At 39.5% G+C, this 22,195-nt stretch overlaps 1 protein-coding gene across 3 annotated transcripts in view; it reads right to left on the reverse strand.

Moving 5' to 3' along the window:
* Positions 1-22,195, reverse strand: part of CLTCL1 (clathrin heavy chain like 1) — a 104,156-nt gene that overhangs the window by 54,722 nt on the left and 27,239 nt on the right. For all 3 annotated transcript variants that reach the window (XM_040465115.1, XM_040465116.1, XM_040465117.1), the window contains exons 4-7: positions 8,901-9,062; positions 6,430-6,543; positions 2,164-2,337; positions 757-954 (exon numbers count right to left, since the gene is read on the reverse strand). In XM_040465115.1, the coding sequence (XP_040321049.1) occupies positions 757-954; positions 2,164-2,337; positions 6,430-6,543; positions 8,901-9,062 (648 nt within the window). The remainder of the gene's footprint in view (positions 1-756; positions 955-2,163; positions 2,338-6,429; positions 6,544-8,900; positions 9,063-22,195) is intronic.

The raw sequence follows: 22,195 nt of genomic DNA on the forward strand, positions 1-22,195 counted from the left end.
AAAATAAATAAATATTAAAAAAAAATTTGCCGATGGAAATTACACACAGAATTGTCAGGGACAGAAAGTCCTCTACCAAGGCAATGGCTTCCACCTTCAGCAAAAACCACAAGCACAGCGAGTCTCAGTCTCACAGGTGATTTCTAGGAAGAAACTTCCTCCCTAGCATGCTGCAGTGAGAATTAGGCTTTTAAATCAGCCTGGCAATAGTGAAGTTCTACCATTATTATGTTCTAATTCAAAATACTCAAAAGTCATGCGTGAAGACTAGAAATGGTTTGTTCATAAGTATCCCTTGAAAGAAGAAATCGTTTCAACGAAAAGCAACTCAAAACCCTTTATTTACTTAGGAGCAGATCTAGGCCTGGACAATTTATCCTAATGAAATAAACAGAAAAAAATGCCCTCAGCAGTACTGTTACACTCTAGATGAGCAGAGAAAGTCGAGAGCAGAACATGACTAAATAAAACAGGGTACAACTACTTGATGTATAATACAGCTCTGTATTTCCTAAGCTAAGAAGCTGCATGAGAAATATGTATGTATGTACGTAGATGAGAACTAGAAGAGAATAAAAAAATGTTGTTGCAGCAGGATTGTGCTTTTTGTTGATTTCTCATTGTTGTCATGCCATTGGCACAAATTTTAAAGCTAAAACAACTAACAAAACAGCAAGACACTCCAACATCAGTAGTGGAATGCTTTTATAATTTATTTCACACTCAGATTGGTACACAGTGTTGTAGGGCCATTACCTTTGGTGCAGATGCTGCTACTTTGGCGGCTTCAGCATAGCTCCCCTGTGCAAAGAGGGTAGTGAATTTTCTCACGAATAACTCCTCCGCCCCAGCCAAGTTACTACGAATGGCCAAGCGCAGACCAAGGTCTGGATTTTGAAGCACACTGGTTGCATAATTCACAATGTTATCTTCCTCGACACAAACTGACAGCACCTATAAAGACCCAACAAGTGAGACTGGCCTAGCCTAGAAAAGTGCTCCATATACACATACTACTACATCCTGCTCTCAGGTACTGCAGTATCAGCAAAATTCTAAAGCTCAGGCTGAGTATGCCTAGAATGTTGGCTCTAACAGTGACAGAATGTACAGGAGCAAAACACCTAATGGCAACACAACAGAATATCATGGTAGAGACACAGCATGGGATTCCATGTAGTTATTTTAACAGACTATAAAAATACCAAGTGAGAAAAAAAAAAAAGTTGCATGGACATTGGCCAGTGATGTGTTCAAGATGATCACTCTGCCAAAATGACCTATTTGGGGGTGTGGAACCGACAGTTTTTCTTCTTAAATGTTCTTTTTTTTAAAGCACAGATTTTCAGGGCGTCTGGGTGGCTTGGTCGGTTGAGCGTTTGACTTTGGCTCAGGTCATGATCTCGCGGTTTGTGAGTTTGAGCCCCGCATCCGGCTCTGTGCTGACAGCTCAGAGTCTGGAGCCTGCTTCAGATTCTGTGTCTCCCTCTCTCTCTGCCCCTCCCCTGCTCACACTCTGTCTCTCTCCCTCAAATAAACACTAAAAATAAAAAAAAAAAATAAAAAAAAAAGCACAGATTTTCTTCTATTAACTGTTTTTTTAAACTTTAGTTGAGAGGGGTGCCTGGGTGGCTCAGTCAGTTGAGCATCCAACCTCGGCTCAGGTCATGATCTCGCGGTCTGTGAATGCAAGCCCCATGTTGGACTCTGCTGACAGCTTGGAGCCTGGAGCCTGTTTCAGATTCTGTATCTCCCTCTCTCTCTGCCCCTCCCCCACTCATGCTCTGTCTCTCTCTCTCTCTCTCTCTCTGTCAAAAATAAAACAAACATTAAAAAAAATTTAACTTTAGTTGAGAGAGGTAATTTAGGTAGCATAGTACTTGCTTTTCAACCCTCCCCAATCAGTATGTGTCTGGCCTGGTGTGTATCAGAACTGCTGCTTCACTGAGAGAAGCTTCATGCAGTAAGGGAGCTACTCTCTTCTCAGAATCGATCCTGTGTTAGGAGTGATATAAAGTAATGGCAAGAAGTAGAAGGGAGACATGGGTATAAGTTGAATAACAGGAGGTAACTATACTTGACCACTGTCTTGGAGGAGTAAAAGTTAAGCTCTAGTCCCTAGTGAATGGAAAAGGTGGGAGATGAACCCTCCAAGTTCCATACCTGTCCCTTTTTGTTGACACCAATAATTCCAGAAGTAGATTCATGTGGAGCAGTGACAAATATCGTGTCAGCACTGATACGGTTCATGTAGATGCACACGCCAGACTCTAGGTCATACATGTGAAGATAGCCATATTTCGTGATCAAGTAAATAACACCATGTTTAGCTCCAATCTATAGGAAGATACAGAACAGATAGAAAGAAGCCAAATAGGGCAAAAGAGCTCACAAATGATGAAAGATCTTGAGTTATTAAGCCCAAGAGATCACTTACTATTGGTGGGGAGCATTATGCTGCTGAGATGTAGATCCCAAGTTGATTCCAGTCAAGTCCTACCCACTTGAGAATAGTTTTATCTTTTTTATTTTATTTTTTTAATATGAAATTTATTGTCAAATTGGTTTTCATACAACATCCAGTGCTCATCCCAACAGGTGCCCTCCTCAATGCCCGTCACCCACTTTTCCCTCCCTCCCACCCCCCATCAACCCTCAGTTTATTCACTTGAGAATAGTTTTAAAGCCAATACTTTGGCCAACTCTTCTCAAATAAAGGTCCAATAAATTAGGCTATTCATTTATCCTTCAGGTATAACTATCCTCTCCTTACTTCCTTACCAAATCCTTTTAGAAGAAGCTGCAAGTTCATAAAATCAGGGGAAAGTTCTGGAAAAAGACCTCATACACTGTGTTCACATTTCAGCTTGCCCTCCACCACCACTTAGTAACCTTTGACCTTTGCCAAGTTGTATTAACTCCTACAGAAGATTTAACACATGAGAAATTCTGAAGGGGTGGGAGAAAGACTGATTAACTTGCCAAATTAAATTATTGTATGGGGCGCCTGGCTGGCTCAGTTGGAAAAACATGTGACTCTTGATCTCAGGGCTCTAGTTCATGAGTTCAAGCCCCACGTGGGGTATAGAGATTACTAAAAACAAAATAAACTTTAAAAAGTTATTATAAGGGGGCTGCCTGTGTGGCCAGTTGGTTAGGCATCCAACTTCAGCTCATGATCTCACAGCTCGTGAGTTCAAGCCCCATATTGGGCTCTGTGCTGACAGCTCAGAGCCTGGAGCCTGCTAAGGATTCTGTGTCTCCCTCTCTCTCTGCCCCTCCCCCACTTGCACGCTTGCTCACTCGCTCTCTCTCTCCCCAAAATAAGTAAATGTTAACAAAAAAGTTATTATAGGGGTGCCTGGGTGGTTCAGTTGGTTAAGCATCTGACTCTTGATTCTTGCAGTCGGTAGATCAAGTGCCCCACTGGGCTCCACACTGAGTGTGACCCCTGCTTGGGATTCTCTTTCTCTCTTTCTTTCTCTTTCTCTCTCCCTCTTGCTCCCTCCCTCTGCCCCTCTGCTCCCCCTTGCTCCTCTGATTGTGCTATCGTTCTCTCTCTCTCTCTCTCTCTCTAAAAAAAAAAAAATTATTATGAAACCTACAGTAATTTTATTTGTTTGTTTATTTTAAAAATTAAAAGATCTCGGGGCACCTGAGTGGCTCAATTGGTTAAGCATCCAACTTCAGCTCAGGTCATGATCTTGTGGTTCATGAGTTCGAGCTCCATGTTGGGCTCTGTGCTGACAGCTCAGAGCCTGGAGCCTGCTTCAGATTCTGTGTCTTCCTCTCTCTCTCTACCACTTGCTGCTCACACTCTGTCTCTCTCTCTCAAAAATAAATAAACATCAAAAAAAATTTTTTTTAATTTAAAGATCTCCACTGCAAGATCAAGAGTCACAGCCAGCAACTGAGCCAGCCAGGCGCCCAAAACCTATCATTATGTTACTTTATTTTATTATTTTACCCTATTATTTTTTTTAATGTTTATTCACTTTTGAGAGAGAGAGACAGAGAGTGAGAGGGAGAAGGGCAGAGAGAGGGAGACACAGAATCTGAAGCTGGCTCCAGGCTCTGAGCTGTCAGCACAGAGCCTGACATAGGCCTGAACCCACAAACCATGAGATCATGACCTGAGATGAAGTTGGAGGCTTAGCCAACCAAGCCATCCAGGCACCCCTCAAAATTATAGTAATTTTAAAAGTATGGTAGGGGTGCCTGGGTGGCTCAGTCAGTTGAGCGTCCAACTTCAGCTCAGGTCATGATCTCGCAGTTTGTGAGTTCGAGCCCCACGTTGGGCTGTGTGCTGACAGCTCAGAACCTGGAGCCTGCTTTGGATTCTGTGTCTCCTACTCTCTCTGCCCCTCCCATGCTCATGTAGTGTCTCTCTGTGTCTCTCAATAATAAATAAACATTAAAAAAATTTAAAAAATCAAAGTATGGTAGTAAAAAATAAAGTGGGGTACTAGCATAGGAAGAAATAAAAACAAACAGAACTGAGAATCTTGAAGTAGAATCAAACATATAAGAATTTAACATGAATGAGTAGGTATTTCATATCACCATGTTAATATAACCAGCTGGCTATATGGGGATACAGGATGAGGGTAAAGAATTGGCTCTCCATCCTGTTCTTTATCAATGTAAATCCCAGATGAGTCAAAGATTTTTACATAACAAGCAAATAAAACTGGGGTTCCTGGGTAGCTCAGTCGGTTAAGCATCCAACTTTGGCTCAGGTCATGATCTGGCAGTCTGTGAGTTTGAACCCCATGTTGGGCTCTGTGCTTACAGCTCAGAGCCTGGAGCCTGCTCCGGATTCTGTGTCTCCATCACTATCTGCTCCAACCCCACTCACACTCTGTCTCTGTCTCTCAAAAATAAACATTAAAAATAATTTTTTAAAAAGCAAATAAAACTAAGAAAGTAATAGAAGAAAATATGGTGAATATTTTCTTCACCTTGGGGTGTAGAATTCTTTTTAAAACATGACACCAAAGCCACATAAAAATGCAAAACTTCTAAAGGTGGAACACACTCAAATAAACTTCTGTTATGACTATGAAAAAATATTTATTTGAAATACATCAGGCATTAGTATCCAAAAACTACAGAGTTCTTACAAGTAAGATAAAGACCCCCCAAGAGAAAAACTGCCAAGATCAGGAAGAGGTAATTAACAAGATGCATATGAGTGGTAAACTCATTCCACCTCGACATTAACCACAGGAAGGACATGAAGCTCATTGGACACTGTCCAGCTATCAGGGAGGTGGTGGCAGGAGTAGGAACTGGCCAGTGTGGTTGTACACATGCCCCTGACGCAGCAATTTCACATGTGGCAGTTTATCCTTGGACTGATGCACAAAGATATATGGACAATAATGCTCCTAGAAGCATTCACTATAAATACCCAATGGGGGATTGTCTAAATCAATTAGGGCACATCTACAGAAAAGATAATATAGACATTAAAATATTATATGCATTTTATTGGAGTGGTGTTGGTCTGCAACATAGTGAGAAAAGGTCATAAAGCCCAAGGCCAGTGCCAAGCCATTTCATAAGACTCTATTTGCATATATGTTTGTAAATGTATGCATACAAAGATACTTCCAAAGGGGGCAGTCACAGTTATCAGTGGGGTAGGATTTCAGTGGATATTTAATTCTACTATTATGTTTATTGATATTATTGGAAATTAATGGACAATATGTATTTTTGTAAGATAGAGAAAAGGTCAATTTCACTTTGTGGAAAAAAAAACTGCATTTGATCACATACTATTTCTAGAAATCTAGCTTAAAAATATTAACAAATTAAAAAAGAAAGCATCATTAAGTATTGTCAAATATTTGAGAACAGAAAAAAGCAAATAACTAAACTATCCTACAATTATACTACATCCCTAAAAATAAATGTTTACTTCCCAAGATATTAACAAAGAATGGCATACCTTATAGAAATGTCTATGATGTACTGAGCAAAAATGGGGGGGGGTGTAGACTGTATGATCTTACATATATAATGTGATTCCAATTTTGTTCAGAAAAGATGTATCTAACTTTTTAAATATAGTAAATAGTGAAATCTTTGATATATTTTACAGCCAATTGGTTCAGCTAGAGAAGACTGTTTTCTTCTTTATATTTTTGTACTACAGTGAACATTTAATCTTTCATAATAAAAAGGGAAAGGTCTGGGACTTCGGTATGTGTCAGACAAAGTCCTGTTTGTAGAAAAGAGTGCTCTTTCCAGACTGTTGTTAAGGCAGCATGAGTTAAAACATGAACACTGACATTATCTTCTCTGTGTTCTAATGTATCTATTTGGGATTCTTCTGAAGCACAGGAACCTATTATCTGCTGTTCCCCTCCACCCAAGATCTGTGATTTGTTCTAACTCACGTAGCAGGCAGCACATTCATACCTGCATAGCCACTGGGAAATCAGTCTGAGCCTCTGGAGGGAAAAACACATCCACAGCTTTCTTTACAAAAGGCTGGTTTCCTGCTGCAGGCTGTCCGACTTCGATTATGTGCAACTAGATAAGAGATTTAGGTCAATCCAAGGAAACATATTGGTGGCAGACTAATGCTAACTAATGTACAGTTAAGTACAGCCATAGTCCATGCTCTGTAAGACTAATGATAAAAGTTACATTCAAACAAGACAAGAAAATCTCTTGGTTGGAGTGCTCATGCTATTCACTAACCTACTGCCCGCTACCAAGGACAATAGGAAAAACCAATGCCAGGAAACCTGAGCAAAGTTTAGTTCTAGCATGTTGGCTGAGTCACTTGCCCCCTCTCTGGCCATTAGTGTGAATGCCCATGAAACAAGGGGCTCTCCTGGACATGAGCTCAGGCTAACACACATCAACTGACAAGATCATGTAACTGAATGCCAAACTCACAAGACAGTTGATCGTGCCAAAGGCCTGAGAGTTTTTTTAAGGTTATTCTGGGGGGCATAAAAATCCTTGGAGAATCGGAAAGAATGACAGTGGACAAGGAGTTCTGTCCCTGCTTTTATCAGAACAGCTTCAAGTTCCTCTCATCTAATAAAAAGGTACCACAGCTAGAAACAAGTCTGGGGAAAAAATCATGAGTGGAGGTGGATCAGAGACGTGAAACAATGAGGGTTGGAGGGGGTGCCCATTAGAGGAAACTTATGAGTATACACTTAGTTTGGATTTGGCCTAGCAGAGAGGGAGAAGGGAAACACCAAAGAGGCTTGAGGCAAGCAGAGAGATGGGCTAGAAGGGGAGGGCTGATGTAGCAAGTGAGCAGGGGCCACTGTGAGTTAAGATGCAGGGAGACTGAAACTCCTAGCATACAGGCACTTTAAGAGAAATGGTAGTTTGGGGAAATGCTTTTTGATGGGTGGAGTGGGTCTGAGGACCTATTCTCTAACCCAAATATGGGTAACAAGAGACTCATGTGCTACAGATGTGAGACTTGCTAGAGGCTGGACAGTGGCAACACAAACAGAATGGAGCTTGAGAACTCTGCTTTCTTGCTTAAGAGTTGGGAAGGATGGTGGCACTGCCAACAGAAGTGGGGGCCTGGGTAAAGAAGCCAGGCTTCTTTGGGAGGTGGTGAGAGAAGGGCGAGACTATGGACAAGTGGTAACTGCCTGTGAGAAAGGAACAAGTAACTGGAGTGCAGACAAAACTGGGATCCATATGAGACAAGAGAGCCATAAGTGCAGCTGGGCTGGATTAGAAGGAAGGCCTGTGCAAAGGGCACAGGCTGAGGAAATCACTGAAGGGACCCCCACCTGCCACTAGGGCAGGGGAGGAGAGATTCAACCACAGAATATAGGTGGCTCTTGGGACAGCTGCTGTGGGGGTCTCTGCCATGAAGACTGCCCTGAGGGGACCAGCCTGCCTGACAGCTGAGTGCAGGAGATAAGCAGGCACACCTGTCTTACAGGGGTGCTTGTTCTGTGCTCTTCTTCACAGGCAGCTCGGCCAGGAAGGGTTCTGTTCTTTCAAGGGTGACTGTGGCTGCCCGGCTGTCTGTGACGAGGTAGAACGCCTCAGTCTAAGGTGACAGAATAGGCTGATATTTTTGCCTGACTCCTATTTTTCTATTGGTTCTCAATTAAGGAGGGCATGATATTTATTACATGAGAGACAATTAGCCATATTCAAGATGAGGAAGTCTAGGAAGCCACATACTGATCCAGTGCTCTTCTTTGGGGAATACTTCAGGGCTAGTGACCAACCCAAAATAATGAGTTCAGGAAGTATGATAAGAGTATACTGAGATAAGGACCATGTTTTCAGGCCACTTTCCAAGTGAGTGATGCAACCCTGGAATCGCAGGTCTCACTGACATCATGAACTCTTAGACCTCACAGCTCTGCCCATGGCACTCCTGCCAAACGGATGCTAGCCATGCGCTCGAGCCGAATAAAACTCAACTTGCTCCCAGAGCATGGCCTTCTCCTTGCAGCTCCCACCCCAACCCCAGCACCTAGGGAGAACCACATAGGACCTGTGCCTTTCGTTAGGATGGCATACAGTGGTTCTTTCACAGCTGTCGCCTCCATGAGACTGCTGTGTGAGAGCAGAAACCATGTGTGCCTAGCCCGTGCTCAGTAGACTTTGTCAAAGAGGATTTTTAGGGCAAAGGGACCAATTAATTGGTAGGTGACTTCACGTCACTGACTTTACAAAGATTGGCTGTGAAACCACCAACACGTACAATAGATGAGTTGTTCTAAATACTGTAAAAGCCTTCATTTATACGAAGCACCTGCAGACTATTCCCCACTCCCAATTATAAACTGGTTTTGGATCGCTGGCTAAGTGACTACCAATTTACACTGTACAGACTCTTAACAGTGACTCAGGACACTTTTCTAAGGGAGAAAAGAAAGTGGAGATCTTACCTTGCCCCCTGTGGGACTACGTACAGCAAAGCAGAAAAGGGTGGCAGGCTTGGCATTCCCTTCGCTCTTGAACTCTGCAAAAGCAGCAGCATGGCCTTCTATGGGTTGTGAAACTTTCCTATCCACAGAGTAGAGTTGCATTGCCCCAACTACACGGTTTTGCTAAGAAAAGACATTTTGCAATGAAAGAGAGAGAAAAGAGAAGATATAAATTGTTAAATGTTCCTAAAATGAAAGTTTCACATGTTGACCTAGTTTCTCTAATAAAAAATAAGCCTATTAGATATTAAAAGACATGATAGAACTCTAAATTTGATGTGTAAAGACGGCTGCAAACACCAGGGAAAAATTATGACTTCAAAACACTAAGATAGATGGTCCCAATTTGTTAAATGCAAAATGTGTGTATACACACAGGTATGCATATATGTATGTTTGTGTATATTTGAGTGCACGTACAAGGTTTGTATATGTAAATAAATACATAAATATATAAATACACACACACACACACACACACACATTCTACACACACACATGTAAATATTCATTTAAAGTAAGTCTTGGGAGGGGCGCCTGGGTGGCTTAGTCGGTTGAGCATCCGACTTCGGCTCAGGTCATGGTCTTGCGGTCTGTGAGTTTGAGCCCCGCGTCGGGCTCTGTGCTGCCAGGTCAGAGCCTGGAGTCTGCTTCGGATTCTGTGTCTCCCTCTCTCTCTCTCTGCCCCTCCCCTGCTCATGCTTTGTCTTTCTGTCAAAAATAAATAAAACATTAAAAAAATTAAAAAAAAAAATAAAGTAAGTCTTGGGAGGGGCACCTGGGTGGCTCAGTCAGTTGAGCCTCCCACTTTGGCTCAGGTCATGATCTCGCAGTTCATGGGTTCGAGCCCCACGTTGGGCTCTGTGCTGACAGGTCAGAGCCTGGGGCCTGTGTCTTCCTCTCTCTGCCCCTCCCCCCATTTGCACCCTGCCTCTCTCTCTCTCTCTCTCTCTCTCAAAAAAAAAAAAAAAATTAAAGTAAGTCTTGGGAGGACAAACTCTAAAGTATAAAGAGTAATTAAATCAGGAGATTATTGGCTAATTTTGAAAATTGGGTTTTCTGAAATTTATAAATAGCAAAAATAGTATTTAATAAAACCCAATAAAGCTAGTATCTTTCATAAAACTTAGAACTTGCATTTTCTAGCAAAGAATTTCAATACATTTGTACCCAATGTCAAGTGCTCAAAAAGCTAAGTAAATGAGACATGACAGCACCACAGCTCAAGCTCTTAGACCTCAACATTCAAATAACCACCCCAGCCAAATGAGCCCTATGCAATCTGGGTAAAATTCAGATCCTTAGTGTATCTGCCACCTACCCCCATGCCTTAAAAAGGGAAACAAAGGCAAAAAGGTGGGGGGGGGGGGGATAAAGGCTTCAACTTTTTTCTTTTTAAAGATCCTTTCCTTTGTACTTTTTTTTGTTTTTTAATTTTTTTTTAACGTTTATTTATTTATTTATTTATTTTTAAAAAAAAATTTTTTTTTTTCAACATTTATTTATTTTGGGGACAGAGAGAGACAGAGCATGAACAGGGGAGGGGCAGAGAGAGAGGGAGACACAGAATCGGGAACAGGCTCCAGGCTCTGAGCCATCAGCCCAGAGCCTGACGCGGGGCTCGAACTCACGGACCGCGAGATCGTGACCTGGCTGAAGTCGGACGCTTAACCGACTGCGCCACCCAGGCGCCCCAACGTTTATTTATTTTTGAGACAGAGAGAGACAGAGCATGAACAGGGGAGGGGGAGAGACAGGGAAACACAGAATCTGAAACAGGCTCCAGACTCTGAGCCATCAGCACAGAGCCTGACGCGGGGCTTGAACTCAGGAACCGCAAGATCGCGACCTGAGCCGAAGTCGGACACTTAACCGACTGAGCCACCCAGACGCCCCTCCTTTGTACTTTTCTACTGGAAGACTTGTGTGAAAGTACTACACAAAATACCAATTCATGCTACAACATGGATAAACCTTGAAAACATGCAAAGTGAAAGAAGCCACTCACAAAGGCCACATATCATGATTTCCATATATGAAATATCCAGAGACAGAGTGGACCAGTGGTTGCCAAGGGCTGGGAAGAGGGAGAAGTAGGCGAGCAACTTGTAGATAAATACAAATGTGTACACTCTAACAACAGAATGAACAAGAAAAATTTTAAATGAGAGTAAGTATAGGATAAGACTTCCCCTGGGAGGGTGGGAAGATTGGAGATATAGAGATAATGCCTTTGAGTCCCAATGCTAGAGAAGACTAAACTAAAGCGAAGAAGAAAAGAAGCAGCAGAGAGAACACCTCAGATCCAGACAGACCTGGATTCTTTCACTGCCTGTCCTCATGGACCCACTCAGAGGCGACAGGTGTAGCCTTGGGTCTGTGACCTGCTTCTGAGCCTTAGGCTCCTGCCTGGTAAAGTCTACCTCATGGGGGTGCTGAGTATTATGTGTGCTTTGGGAAAAGGCATGTTGAGGATCGTAGCTGACAAAGATTGAATGCAAAAATGCTTTCTTTTGTGCCAGGCACCATGTGAAGGGCTAAGGATAAGAAAGTGAATATGGGTGCCTGGGTGGCTCAGTTGGTTAAGTGTTGGACTTTGGCTCAGGTCATGATCTCATGGTTTGTGTGTTCAGGCCCTACATTGGGCTCTGTGCTGATAGCTCAGAGCCTGGAGCCTGCTTTAGATTCTGTGTCTCCCTCTCTCTCTCTGCTCCTTCCCAGCTTGTACACTCTCCCTCTCTCTCTCTCTCTCTCAAAAATAAACATTAAAAAGTTAAAAAAAGGAAAAAAAAAAGAAGAAAAAAAAAGGAAAGTATGACCCAGACCCTTCCCTTAAGGACACATAAGAGTTTCTAGCAAGGAAGCAAGAAATACAGGGTGCTGACTGCTATGAGCCAGGATAGAGTGAAATGCTGTGACCTCACACAGTCTGTTGAGTCAGGGAAGGCTTCCTAGTGACACCTAGGCTGGAGTAAGAGGTCACAAGGTGAAGAGAAAAGCTCTAACAAAGGGAAGTATTTGCAAATGCTTAGACAGGGGTAGGCAAACAATGGCATGTGGGCCAAAATCCACCCTCCTATCTCCTTACTATTGAGATTAAATTCACATAACATAAAATTACCCATTTTAAAGAGTTCAATTCAGAGACACTTAGTACATTCACAATATTGTGCAACCACCACCTCTATATGGGTTCAAAACATTTCCACTATTCAAAAAATCCCTGTGTATATTAAAAGTTAGGGACCATCTCCCCTCCCCCCAGCCCCTGACAACCACTAATCTTTTGTCTTGTAGATACCTAAATATTTCATATAAATGGAATTATAAAATATGTGACCTTTTGTGTCTGACTTATTTCACTTCAGTGAGGTTTTCAAGGTTTATCCATGTTGTAGCCTGTATCAGTACTTCATTCCTTTTTAGGGTTGAGTGGTATTCCATTTCTGTATAGATTTTGGTTTATCCATTCATCCCATGGTGAACTTTTGGGTTGTTTTCATCTTTTAGCTATTAAAAATAATGCTGCTATGAATATCTGTGTATGGACATGTTTTTGTATGGACATGTTTTCATTATTTTTCCTGGGTACATGCCTAGGTGTGGAATTGCTAGGTCAAAAGGTAACTTTATGTTAAATTTTTTGAGGAACCATCAATCTGTATTCCACAGGAGCTGAATCATTTTACATTTTCACTACTGATGTACAAGGATTCCAATACTCCACATCCTTGCCAATACTTGTTATTTCCCATTAAAAAAATTACAACCATCCCAATGGGTGGTACCTCACTGTGGTCTTGATTTGCAATTCCCTAGTGACTATTGATGTTGAACATCTTTTCGTGTGCTTGTCAGCTATTTGTATATCTCTGGATAAATGTCTGTTGAACTCTTTTTGCCCATTTTAATATTGGGACATCTTATTGTTGAGTTACAAATGTTCTCTATATTTTCCAGATACTACACTCTTCTCAGATATATGATTTACAAATATTTTCTTCCATTCTGTACGTTTGTCTTTTCACTTTGTTGACAATTTTGATTAAGTCCAATTTACCTATTTTTTCTTTTGTTGATTATGCTTTTGGTGGTATACCTAAGAATCCATTGTCAAATACAAAGTCATGAACATTTCCCATGTCTTCTTCTCAAGGGTTTACAGTTTTGCCTTTTATATTAGATCTTTGATCCATGTTGAATTTTTATATATGGTATTTGGTAGGAGTCCAACTCCATTCTTTTGCATGTGAATATCCTGGTATCCTAGCACCATTTATTGAAGAGGACAGTCTTTCCCCACTGACTGGTCTTGCCACCTCTGTCAAAAATCAATTGGCCATAAATGTATGGGTTTATTCCTGGACTCTCAGTTCTATTCCAGTGGTCTATATGTCAATCCTTGTGCCCACAGGTTTGTTGTTGTTGTTGAATGCTTGTGTGAGTAGTAGTATAAGAAATACATATTTAGTCCTTGTCCCTGGCTCCTGACACAACTCCTAAAACCCTTGTAATTTCCTAAGTGATATGAGTGATAGGTGGATCTTTGTTAGAAAAAAAGCTTCTAAGAACCTTGGAATCTCCGGAGTGATTAGAAGTGTTTTTTGTAGGCTAATGAGAATGACTGGTGGCTGGGGGGTCTTAGATAGCTTCAGGATGGGGTCTCGTCACCAGAAGGACCAAGGCATACTTAACAGTTTCTTCAGCCTCACCCCACCCTGACCTCCAGGAAAGGGAATGGGTCTGGAGACAGAGTTAATCACCAATGAGCAATGAAAATCTCCATAAAAACCCCTAAATTTTACAGTTCAGAGAGCTCCTTTTTAATATACATCCTTTTTAATGAACCACTAATAGTAAAGTAACTTCCTGGGCTATATGAGCCATTCTAGCAAATTAGGAACCCCTGATTTACAGCTTGTTGGTCAGAGGTACTGGTGGCCTGGGCTTGAGGCTGGCATCTGAAGACATGGGGGCAGTATTATGAGATTGAACCCTTAAACTGTGGAGTCTGTACTAATTCTTGGACCTCTAGCTGATGTCCACAGAGAATTAGAGAATTAGAGAACTGTTTGGTGTAGAAAAGCTAGCATCTTTGGTGTCAGAAGTATAGTGAGAGTAGCAGCTTGGATTTTTTTATTTGTTGGTTTTTATTTTTGTCAGTAAAACACAAATAAGTAACATTGTGATTTATAATCTTTTATTTATTTATTTTTAAATGTTTATTTTGAGGGAGATACAGAGCATGAGTAGGGGAGAGGCAGAGAGAGAGGGAGAATCCCAAGCAGGGTCTGCACTGCCAGTGCAGAACCCCATATGGGGTTTGATCTCACAAACTGAGAGATCATGACCTGAGCCAAAATCAAGAGTCAGACGATTAACTGACTAGGCCACCCAGGTGCCCCACAATCTTTTCTTTTAAAATATTTCTCAAACATGATGATCTCCTTATAAATAAGTATGATTCCTAAAGGTATTTTTAACAACTTTATTGAGATATAATTCATATATCACATAATTCATTCATTTGAAGCATACTATCCAATGTTTTTCAGTTTATTTACAAGATTGTACAACCATCGCTAAAATGTAATTTGTAGTATTTTCATCCCTTAACAGAAACCTCATTTAGCAGTCAATCCCCATTCCTACCTCCCACATTCCACCCCCAGTTAAGGCAACTACCTACCCATTTTTGATCTCCGTAAATATTCTGAATGTCTCATAAAATGGAATCATACAATATGTGTTTTTTTGTGCTGGTATCTTTCACTTAGCTTAATATTTCCAAGGTTAAACATGGTATAGCACATATTAGTAGAGTTGACACTTGAGCAATGTGAGGGTTAGGGTCATGGACCCCTGACACAGTCAAAAACCTGTAACTTTTGACTCTCCAAAAACTTAACTACTAATAACTGTTGACTAGAAGCCTTAGCAACAACATAGTCAAAGAGCATACATTTTGTATGTTATATGTATTATATACTGCATTCATTACAATAAAGTAAGCTAGAGAAAAGAAAATGTTAAGAAAATCATAAGAGAAAATACATTTACAGTACTATATTGTATTTACTAAAAAAGATCCATGTATAGGTGGACCCTTGTAGTTCAAACCCATGTTGTTCAACAGTCAACTGTACTTCATTTCTTTTTATTGTTAAATAAATATCACACTGTATGGAATATACATTTTATTTATGCATTTATCAGTTGATGAACATCTGGGCTGTTTCCACCTTTTGGCTAAAATAAATAATGTTGTAACTGATGGCTACCAGAGGGGAGGTGGGAGGGTGGTGGGAGAGTAAAATGGGTGATGGGGATTAAGGAGTGCACTTGCTATGGGCACCAAGTGTTGTACTGCAAGTACCCCTGAAACTAATATAACACTGTATGTTAACTGGAATTTAAATATAAACTTAATAAAATAAATAATGTTGCTATGAACAAATATTTGTATATTAGATTTTAGTAACAATTTTTATCTTAAAGTCTATTTTATCTGATATTAAGATAGCCATTCAGCTTCTTTTGGGCACAATTTACATGGTGTATCTTTCCCATTCTTCTTTCAACCCATTGTATCTTTGAATTTAAACTGTGTCTCTTGTAGACAGCATAAATAGTTGGATCATGGGTTATTGTTTTATTAATTTTTTTAATATTCTGCCAATCTCTGGGGAGCCTGGGCGGTTCAGTCAGTTAGGCGTCTGATTTGTGGTTTTGGCCCAGTTCATGATCTCACAGCTTGTAAGTTTAAGCCCTGCATCAGGCTCTGCACTGACAGTGCAGAACCTGCTTGGGATTCTCTCTCTCTCTCTCTCTCTCTGTCTCTGTCTCTCTCTCTCTCTCTCTCTGTCCCTCCCCTGCTTGCATGCTCTGTCTCTTTCTCCCTCTCAAAATAAATAAATAAACTTAAAAAAAACCATTAAATATTCTGCCAATCTCTGCCCTGTAAGTGTTGAATCCATTTAATGCAATTACTGATAAGATAAGATTTACTTCTGACAGTGTGCTATTTGTTTTCTGTCTTAGGTCTTCTTTGTTTCTCTATTACTTTATTACTACCTTCTTCTGTGTTAAATAGAGATTTTCTAGTGGGTCATTTTGATTATCTCATTATTTCTTTTACAATTTTTATAGGTCACTTTCTTAGTGGTTGCCTCAGGATTATAATTAACCTCTTAATTTATAACAATCTAATTTGGATTAATATCAATATAATATCTATAGTATACAAAAACTTTGCATCTTTATAGCTCCGTTCCTCCTTAGTTTTGTCATACAAAGTACATTATTCATATATTTTATCTACCTACTAACACAGATTTATAATCATTGCTTTAGTAGTCTTTTTTTTTTTTTAATTTTTTTTTTCAACGTTTATTTATTTTTGGGACAGAGAGAGACAGAGTGTGAACGGGGGAGGGGCAGAGAGAGAGGGAGACACAGAATCGGAAACAGGCTCCAGGCTCTGAGCCATCAGCCCAGAGCCCGACGCGGGGCTCGAACTCACGGACCGCGAGATCGTGACCTGACTGAAGTCGGACGCTTAACCGACTGCGCCACCCAGGCGCCCCAATCATTGCTTTAGTAGTCTTTTAACTCACAAGAAAAAAAAAGTCAAAATCAAAAACTATACTTATGCAATCTTTTATATTTTCCTATATAGTTATTCATACCAGTGCTCTTTATTTATTCATAGGTTTGCATTACTGACTTGGATCCTTTCACTTCGACCTGAAAGATTCTCTTTAGTATTTTTTATAGGACAGATCTATTAGAGACAAATTCTCTCAGTTTTTGTTTACTTGGAAATGCCTTAATTTCCCCTCCATTATTTGAAGAATAATTTTGCTAGATATAGAATCCTTGGTGGACAATCTTTCATTGTTTTTTTTAAAGCACTTTGATTATATCATACCACTGGCTTCTGGCCTGGATAGTTTCTGATGAGAAATCAGTTGTTAATCTTATTGAGAGTCCATTGTACAAGATTAGTTTACTTCTTTATAACTGCTGTCAAGATTCTTTCTCTTTTGATAGTTTAGTTATGATATATCTGGGTGTGGATCTCTCTGAGCTTCCTCAATGCATAGATTAATGGTTTTCATCAAATTTGCTAAGTATGGGGCCATTATTTCTTCAAATACTCTTTCTTCCCCTTTCTTTCTCTCCTTGTGGGACTCCCAGTATGTTTATGTTATCCTACTCAGTGGTATTCCACAAATCTATGTGCCTTTTTTTTTTTTAAAGCAGGCTTTATGTCCTACATGGGGCTTGAACTCACAAATCTGAGATCAAGAGTTGTATGCTTTACTGACTGAGTCAGCCAGGCAACCTCTAGGCTGTTTTTTTTTTTTTATTATATAATATTTTTTGTAATTTTATTTTAGAGAGAGAGCACGCAAAAGCTCACATATTCATTTTAGATTCATTCTTATTTAAAATTTTTGATGCAACTGTAAAGCTCACTTTTTTTGAATACAGTGTTATTGATGAATACACAATAATGAATATACAATGTGGATACACAATGTTACATTACTTTCAGGTGTACAACATAGTAACCGAACAAGTCTGTATGCTATGTGTTTTTCCTAGTTATTTATTGTTATGATTTATGTGGGGAGACACTGTTCTCACATTTTCCTTTAGTTCTTTGGGTATGCTTTCCATTAGTTCTCTGAACATATTTAAAACAGCTGGCATAAAGTCTTTTTGAAAGTAACTCCAAGCTGGGCTTCCTCAAAACAGTCTCTATTGACTACTTTGAGTATGGGTTATACTTTGTTTCTTTGCACATTTCATTTTTGTTGTTGTTGTTACAAGCCAGGTATTTTTTTTTTAATTTTTTTTAAATGTTTATTTTTATTTTTGACAGAGAGAGAAAGACAGAGCATGAGCAGGGGAGGGGCAGAGAGAGAGGGAGACACAGAATCCGAAGCAGGCTCTAGGCTCTGAGCTGTCAGCACAGAGCCTCACGTGGGGCTCAAACTCACACTGTGAGATCATGACCTGAGCTGAAGTCGGATGCCCAACCGACCGAGCCACCCAGGCGCCCTGCAAGCTGGGTATTTTAAATAACATAAAGTAACAATTCTGGAAATCAGATATTCCCCCTTTCCTGGGCTTACTGTAGTTGTGTGCTCAGCACATTTTCTGAACTGATTCTGTAAAGCTTGTATTCTTTGTCATATGTGGTCACTGCGGTGTCTACTCAGTTTACTGGTCAGTTAATAATTTGAAAGAGATTCCTTAAATAAATGCCTTGAGTCTCAGCCTTTGCTGAGATTGTGTGTGTGGGTTGAGACATGTCTTCAATATTCTGACAGGCAGCTTACAATATTACTTTAGCCTTTACATCCTGCCTGTACAGAGCCTCGGGATCAACCAGAGGTGAGAACTTAGGCCCTTGTCAATTCTTTCTTGGGAAGGTGCACAGCCCTGTGCATGTACGGTCTTCCAGATTCCCAAGAATATATGCTGCAGCTTTTGAAAGCCCCCTATAAACACCTCATTCCACAGCCTTCTTTCTTTTTAATTTTTTAGTCAGCTTCTTATTTGCCTCAACTACTATCATTCCCACAGGCAGCTGGATGTTAAACAATTGCTACTGATGGTGTATGGTAAGTGTCCCAGGAGATAAGGCTGTTTGCACGGAGTAAGAAATAAAAGACAAGGTCTGTGAATGGAGATTTCCAAGAAATTGCTAGACATGTCAAATAAGGACATTTACCTGGGAAAGGTGCTTTTGGGGGAGCTCTAAACCATTCTTGCCTCCTTTAGAAGCTATTGCTGTATTTCACCAATTTGTGGAGCTATTGGTTCTCAAGGCTATCAACAGAAAGCTGTACGAAGGGGAATGGGAATAGCACAAGATAAAATGTCACTACACTTGCTGTTCTGAGATACAGCAAATGTTCTGAAATAAAAGTTCTCTGGATTTTTGTTAAGCCTGTGGTTAACTTCCAGAACTCTGAAAAAGTTGACTTGAGAATTTTTGCCAATGTTCTCACTGCTTTTATGGAGCAGATTTTCAAAGGTCCTTTCTCCACCAATCCTGATGTTCTGTGTATAATACTTTGTGTGGATGTATATCTCATTTCTCTTGGGTATATAACTAGGAGTGGAATTCCTAGGTCACATGTTAACTCTACATTTAACTTTTTGAGGAACTGCCAAACTATGCTGTGCATTTTACACTTACATTAGTAATGTTATGAGGGTTTTGATTTCTCTACATCCTTGGAAACATTTGTTATTGTCGATCTTTTTTATTATAGCCATCCTAGTAGGTATGAAGTGATACCACATTTTATGTTTGTTTTGCTTTTTAAAGTAAGCTCTACCCCCAATGTGGAGCTTGAAATCATGACCCTGAGATCAAGAGTTGCATGTTCTAGTGACTGGGCCAGCCAGGCGCCCCTCACATTGTGGTTTTGATTTGTATTTCCACAATGACTAATGATGTTGAACATCTCTTCATGTGTTACTGGCCATGTAGATAGCATGTTGGAGAAATACCTGTTCAAAGCATTTATCCATTTGTAAAACGAATTATCTGCCTTTTTATTATTGAGTTGTAAGAGTTCTTTATATATTCTGGATACAAGTCCCTTGTTAGATATCTGATTTTGAAATATTTTCTCCAAATGGTTATTTTTTCACTTTATTGATGGTATCATTTGTAGCACAAAAGATTTTATCTGTTTTTCTTTTGCTGCTTATGCTTTTGATGTTGTATCTACAAAGGTTCTGCTTAAATCAAGGTCACTAAGATTGGCTCCTATGTTTTCTTCTAAGAGTTTTATAGCTTCAGCTCTTACATTTGGGTCTGATCCACTCTCAGTTAGAGGTAGGAGTTCAATTTCATGCTTTTGTACATACAGATATCCAGAGTTGCCAAACCATTTGTTGAACAGACTATTCTTTCCTTCACTGAATTGTCTTGGCATCCTTACCAAAACAATCAACTGACCATAAATGTAAAGGTATGTTTCTGGACTCTCAATTCTATCTCACTGATCTAATATATCTATTATTATCTTTGTACTGTACTATCTTGATTACTGTGTGTAGCAAGCCTTGAAATTGAGAAGTATGCCTCCTCTTACTTTGTTTTGTTTTCATCAAGACTGTTTTTGGCTGTTCTGAGTTCCTTGCAATTCCATATGAATTTTAGGGTCAGCTTATATCAATTTCTACAAAGAAGTTAGCTGGTATTCTGATAGGGATTACACTGAACCTTCAGATCAATTTGGGGTGTATTAACTACTATGATCATGAACATGAGATGTTTTCCCATTTATTTAGATCTTCTTTAATTACTTTCAACAGTGTTTTATAATTTTAATATAAGTTATACATATCTTTTGTTAAACTTATTCCTAAGTATTTTATTCTTTTTGATGCTATTATAAATGGAATTTCATTTTTTAATGGCTCATTGCAAGTGTATAAAAACACAATTGATTTCTGTATATTGATCTCGCTTTCTGTAACCTTACTGTACTTGTTACTTCTAGAGTTTTTTTATTGGATACCTTGGGATTTTCAACATACAAAATCATGTCATCTGCAAACAGAGATAGTTTCAATTATTCCTTTCAAATCATAATGCCTTTTATTTTTTTTCTAATTGCTCTGGCTACTTCCTAGTCCAATGTTGAATAGAAGTGGCAAAAGTGGACATCTCTGTCTTGTTCTGATCTTAGGGGAAAACTTTCAGTCTTTCACTATTAAGTAAGATGTTAGCTGTGTGCTTTTCTCAGATGCCCTTTATCAGGTTAAGGAAGTTCCTTTTTATTCCTAGTTTGTTGAACATTTTTATCAAGAAAGGTGTTAGATTTTATCATATGCCTTTTCTGTGTCTGCTGAGATGACCATATGGTTTTTGTCTTTTATTCTATTAATATTATGCATTATTTTAATTGATTTTTGGATATTAAACCTTACCTTGTGTTCTTAGACAAATCCCACTTGGTCATGACATATAATTCTTTTTATATGTTGCTGGATTCAGTTTATTAGTATATTGTTGAAGATTTTTACATCTATATTCAAAGGAGATAACAGTCTGCAGTTTTCTTTCCTTGTGATGTCTTTGTTTTTTTATCTGGGTACTACTGGCCTCACAGGATGAATTGAGAGGTGTTCCCTCTTCTTCTACATTTTGGAAAACTTTGTGAAGGATTAGTACTAATTTTTCTTTGAATATTTGGTAGAATTAACCAGTGAAACCATCTGGGTCAGAGTTGTTCTTTGTGGGTAGTTTTTTCATTACTAGTTGACTGTCTTAACTTGTTGCATAGGCTTATTCAGATTTTCTATTTCTTCCTGAGTCAATGTCAGTAATCTATGTCTTCCTGGAATTAGTCCTTTCATCTAAGTTATCAAATTTATTTGTATACAATATTCTTAGTATTCCTCACTAATCCTTTTTTTTTCCTCACTAATCCTTTTTATTTCTGTATGGTTTGTTCCACCTGTTTTTGTAAATAAAATTGTACTGGCATGAAGTCATGCTCATTTACATACTGTCTATGGCTGCCTGTACTAAAACTTCACAGTTGAACAGCTGTGACAAAGATGGTATTTTTTTGGCCCCAAAAGCAAAACACATTTACTATCTGGGCCTTTATAGAAAAAAATATGCTGACCTCTGGCTAAAAGAAAAAAGTAACACTTGAAGTACTCTGGTCAAACTGGAGCAAAAGGCTTTTGAGAAAGTATTAGAGGCAGGTATAAAGTGTGGAATGAACGAACTGTGATCTAGTTTTATAAGTCTTAGCTCAAAGCTTCATTCCAACCCCTCAGACATCATCATTTCTGGGGAAACAAACACATTTCTAGATCAGATTCAGTACAAAGATTGAGCTTCATGGAATAAAAAGGAAATTCAAAAACAAAAAGTATTTTGGGCAACTAGGGGAAGAGTAACAAAGGCTATACTGTGAATAATTTTGTTTCTGGTTGAGGTCCTATAATTCTAGGGTACTCTTTCTGAAAGCAACATAAAGGTTCAAAATGCGTAACTTTCCCCCTGACTCTTGAATAGCATGAAAGGCTATCGAAGAGAGATCTTCCAGCTCCCCTCCTGTCTTCACAAAGGGAGAGTAAATCAATTCTTTCTTTCTCTTTCTTTTCTTTCTCTTCTCTTCTCTTCTCTTCTCTTCTCTTCTCTTCTCTTCTCTTCTCTTCTCTTCTCTTCTCTTCTCTTCTTTTCTCTCTTCTTTTCAAGGGTGAGG

This window comes from Herpailurus yagouaroundi, unplaced genomic scaffold (genome assembly GCF_014898765.1).
Source record: "Herpailurus yagouaroundi ecotype Mexico unplaced genomic scaffold, PumYag 545, whole genome shotgun sequence".
Taxonomy (NCBI): Eukaryota; Metazoa; Chordata; class Mammalia; order Carnivora; family Felidae; genus Herpailurus; species Herpailurus yagouaroundi.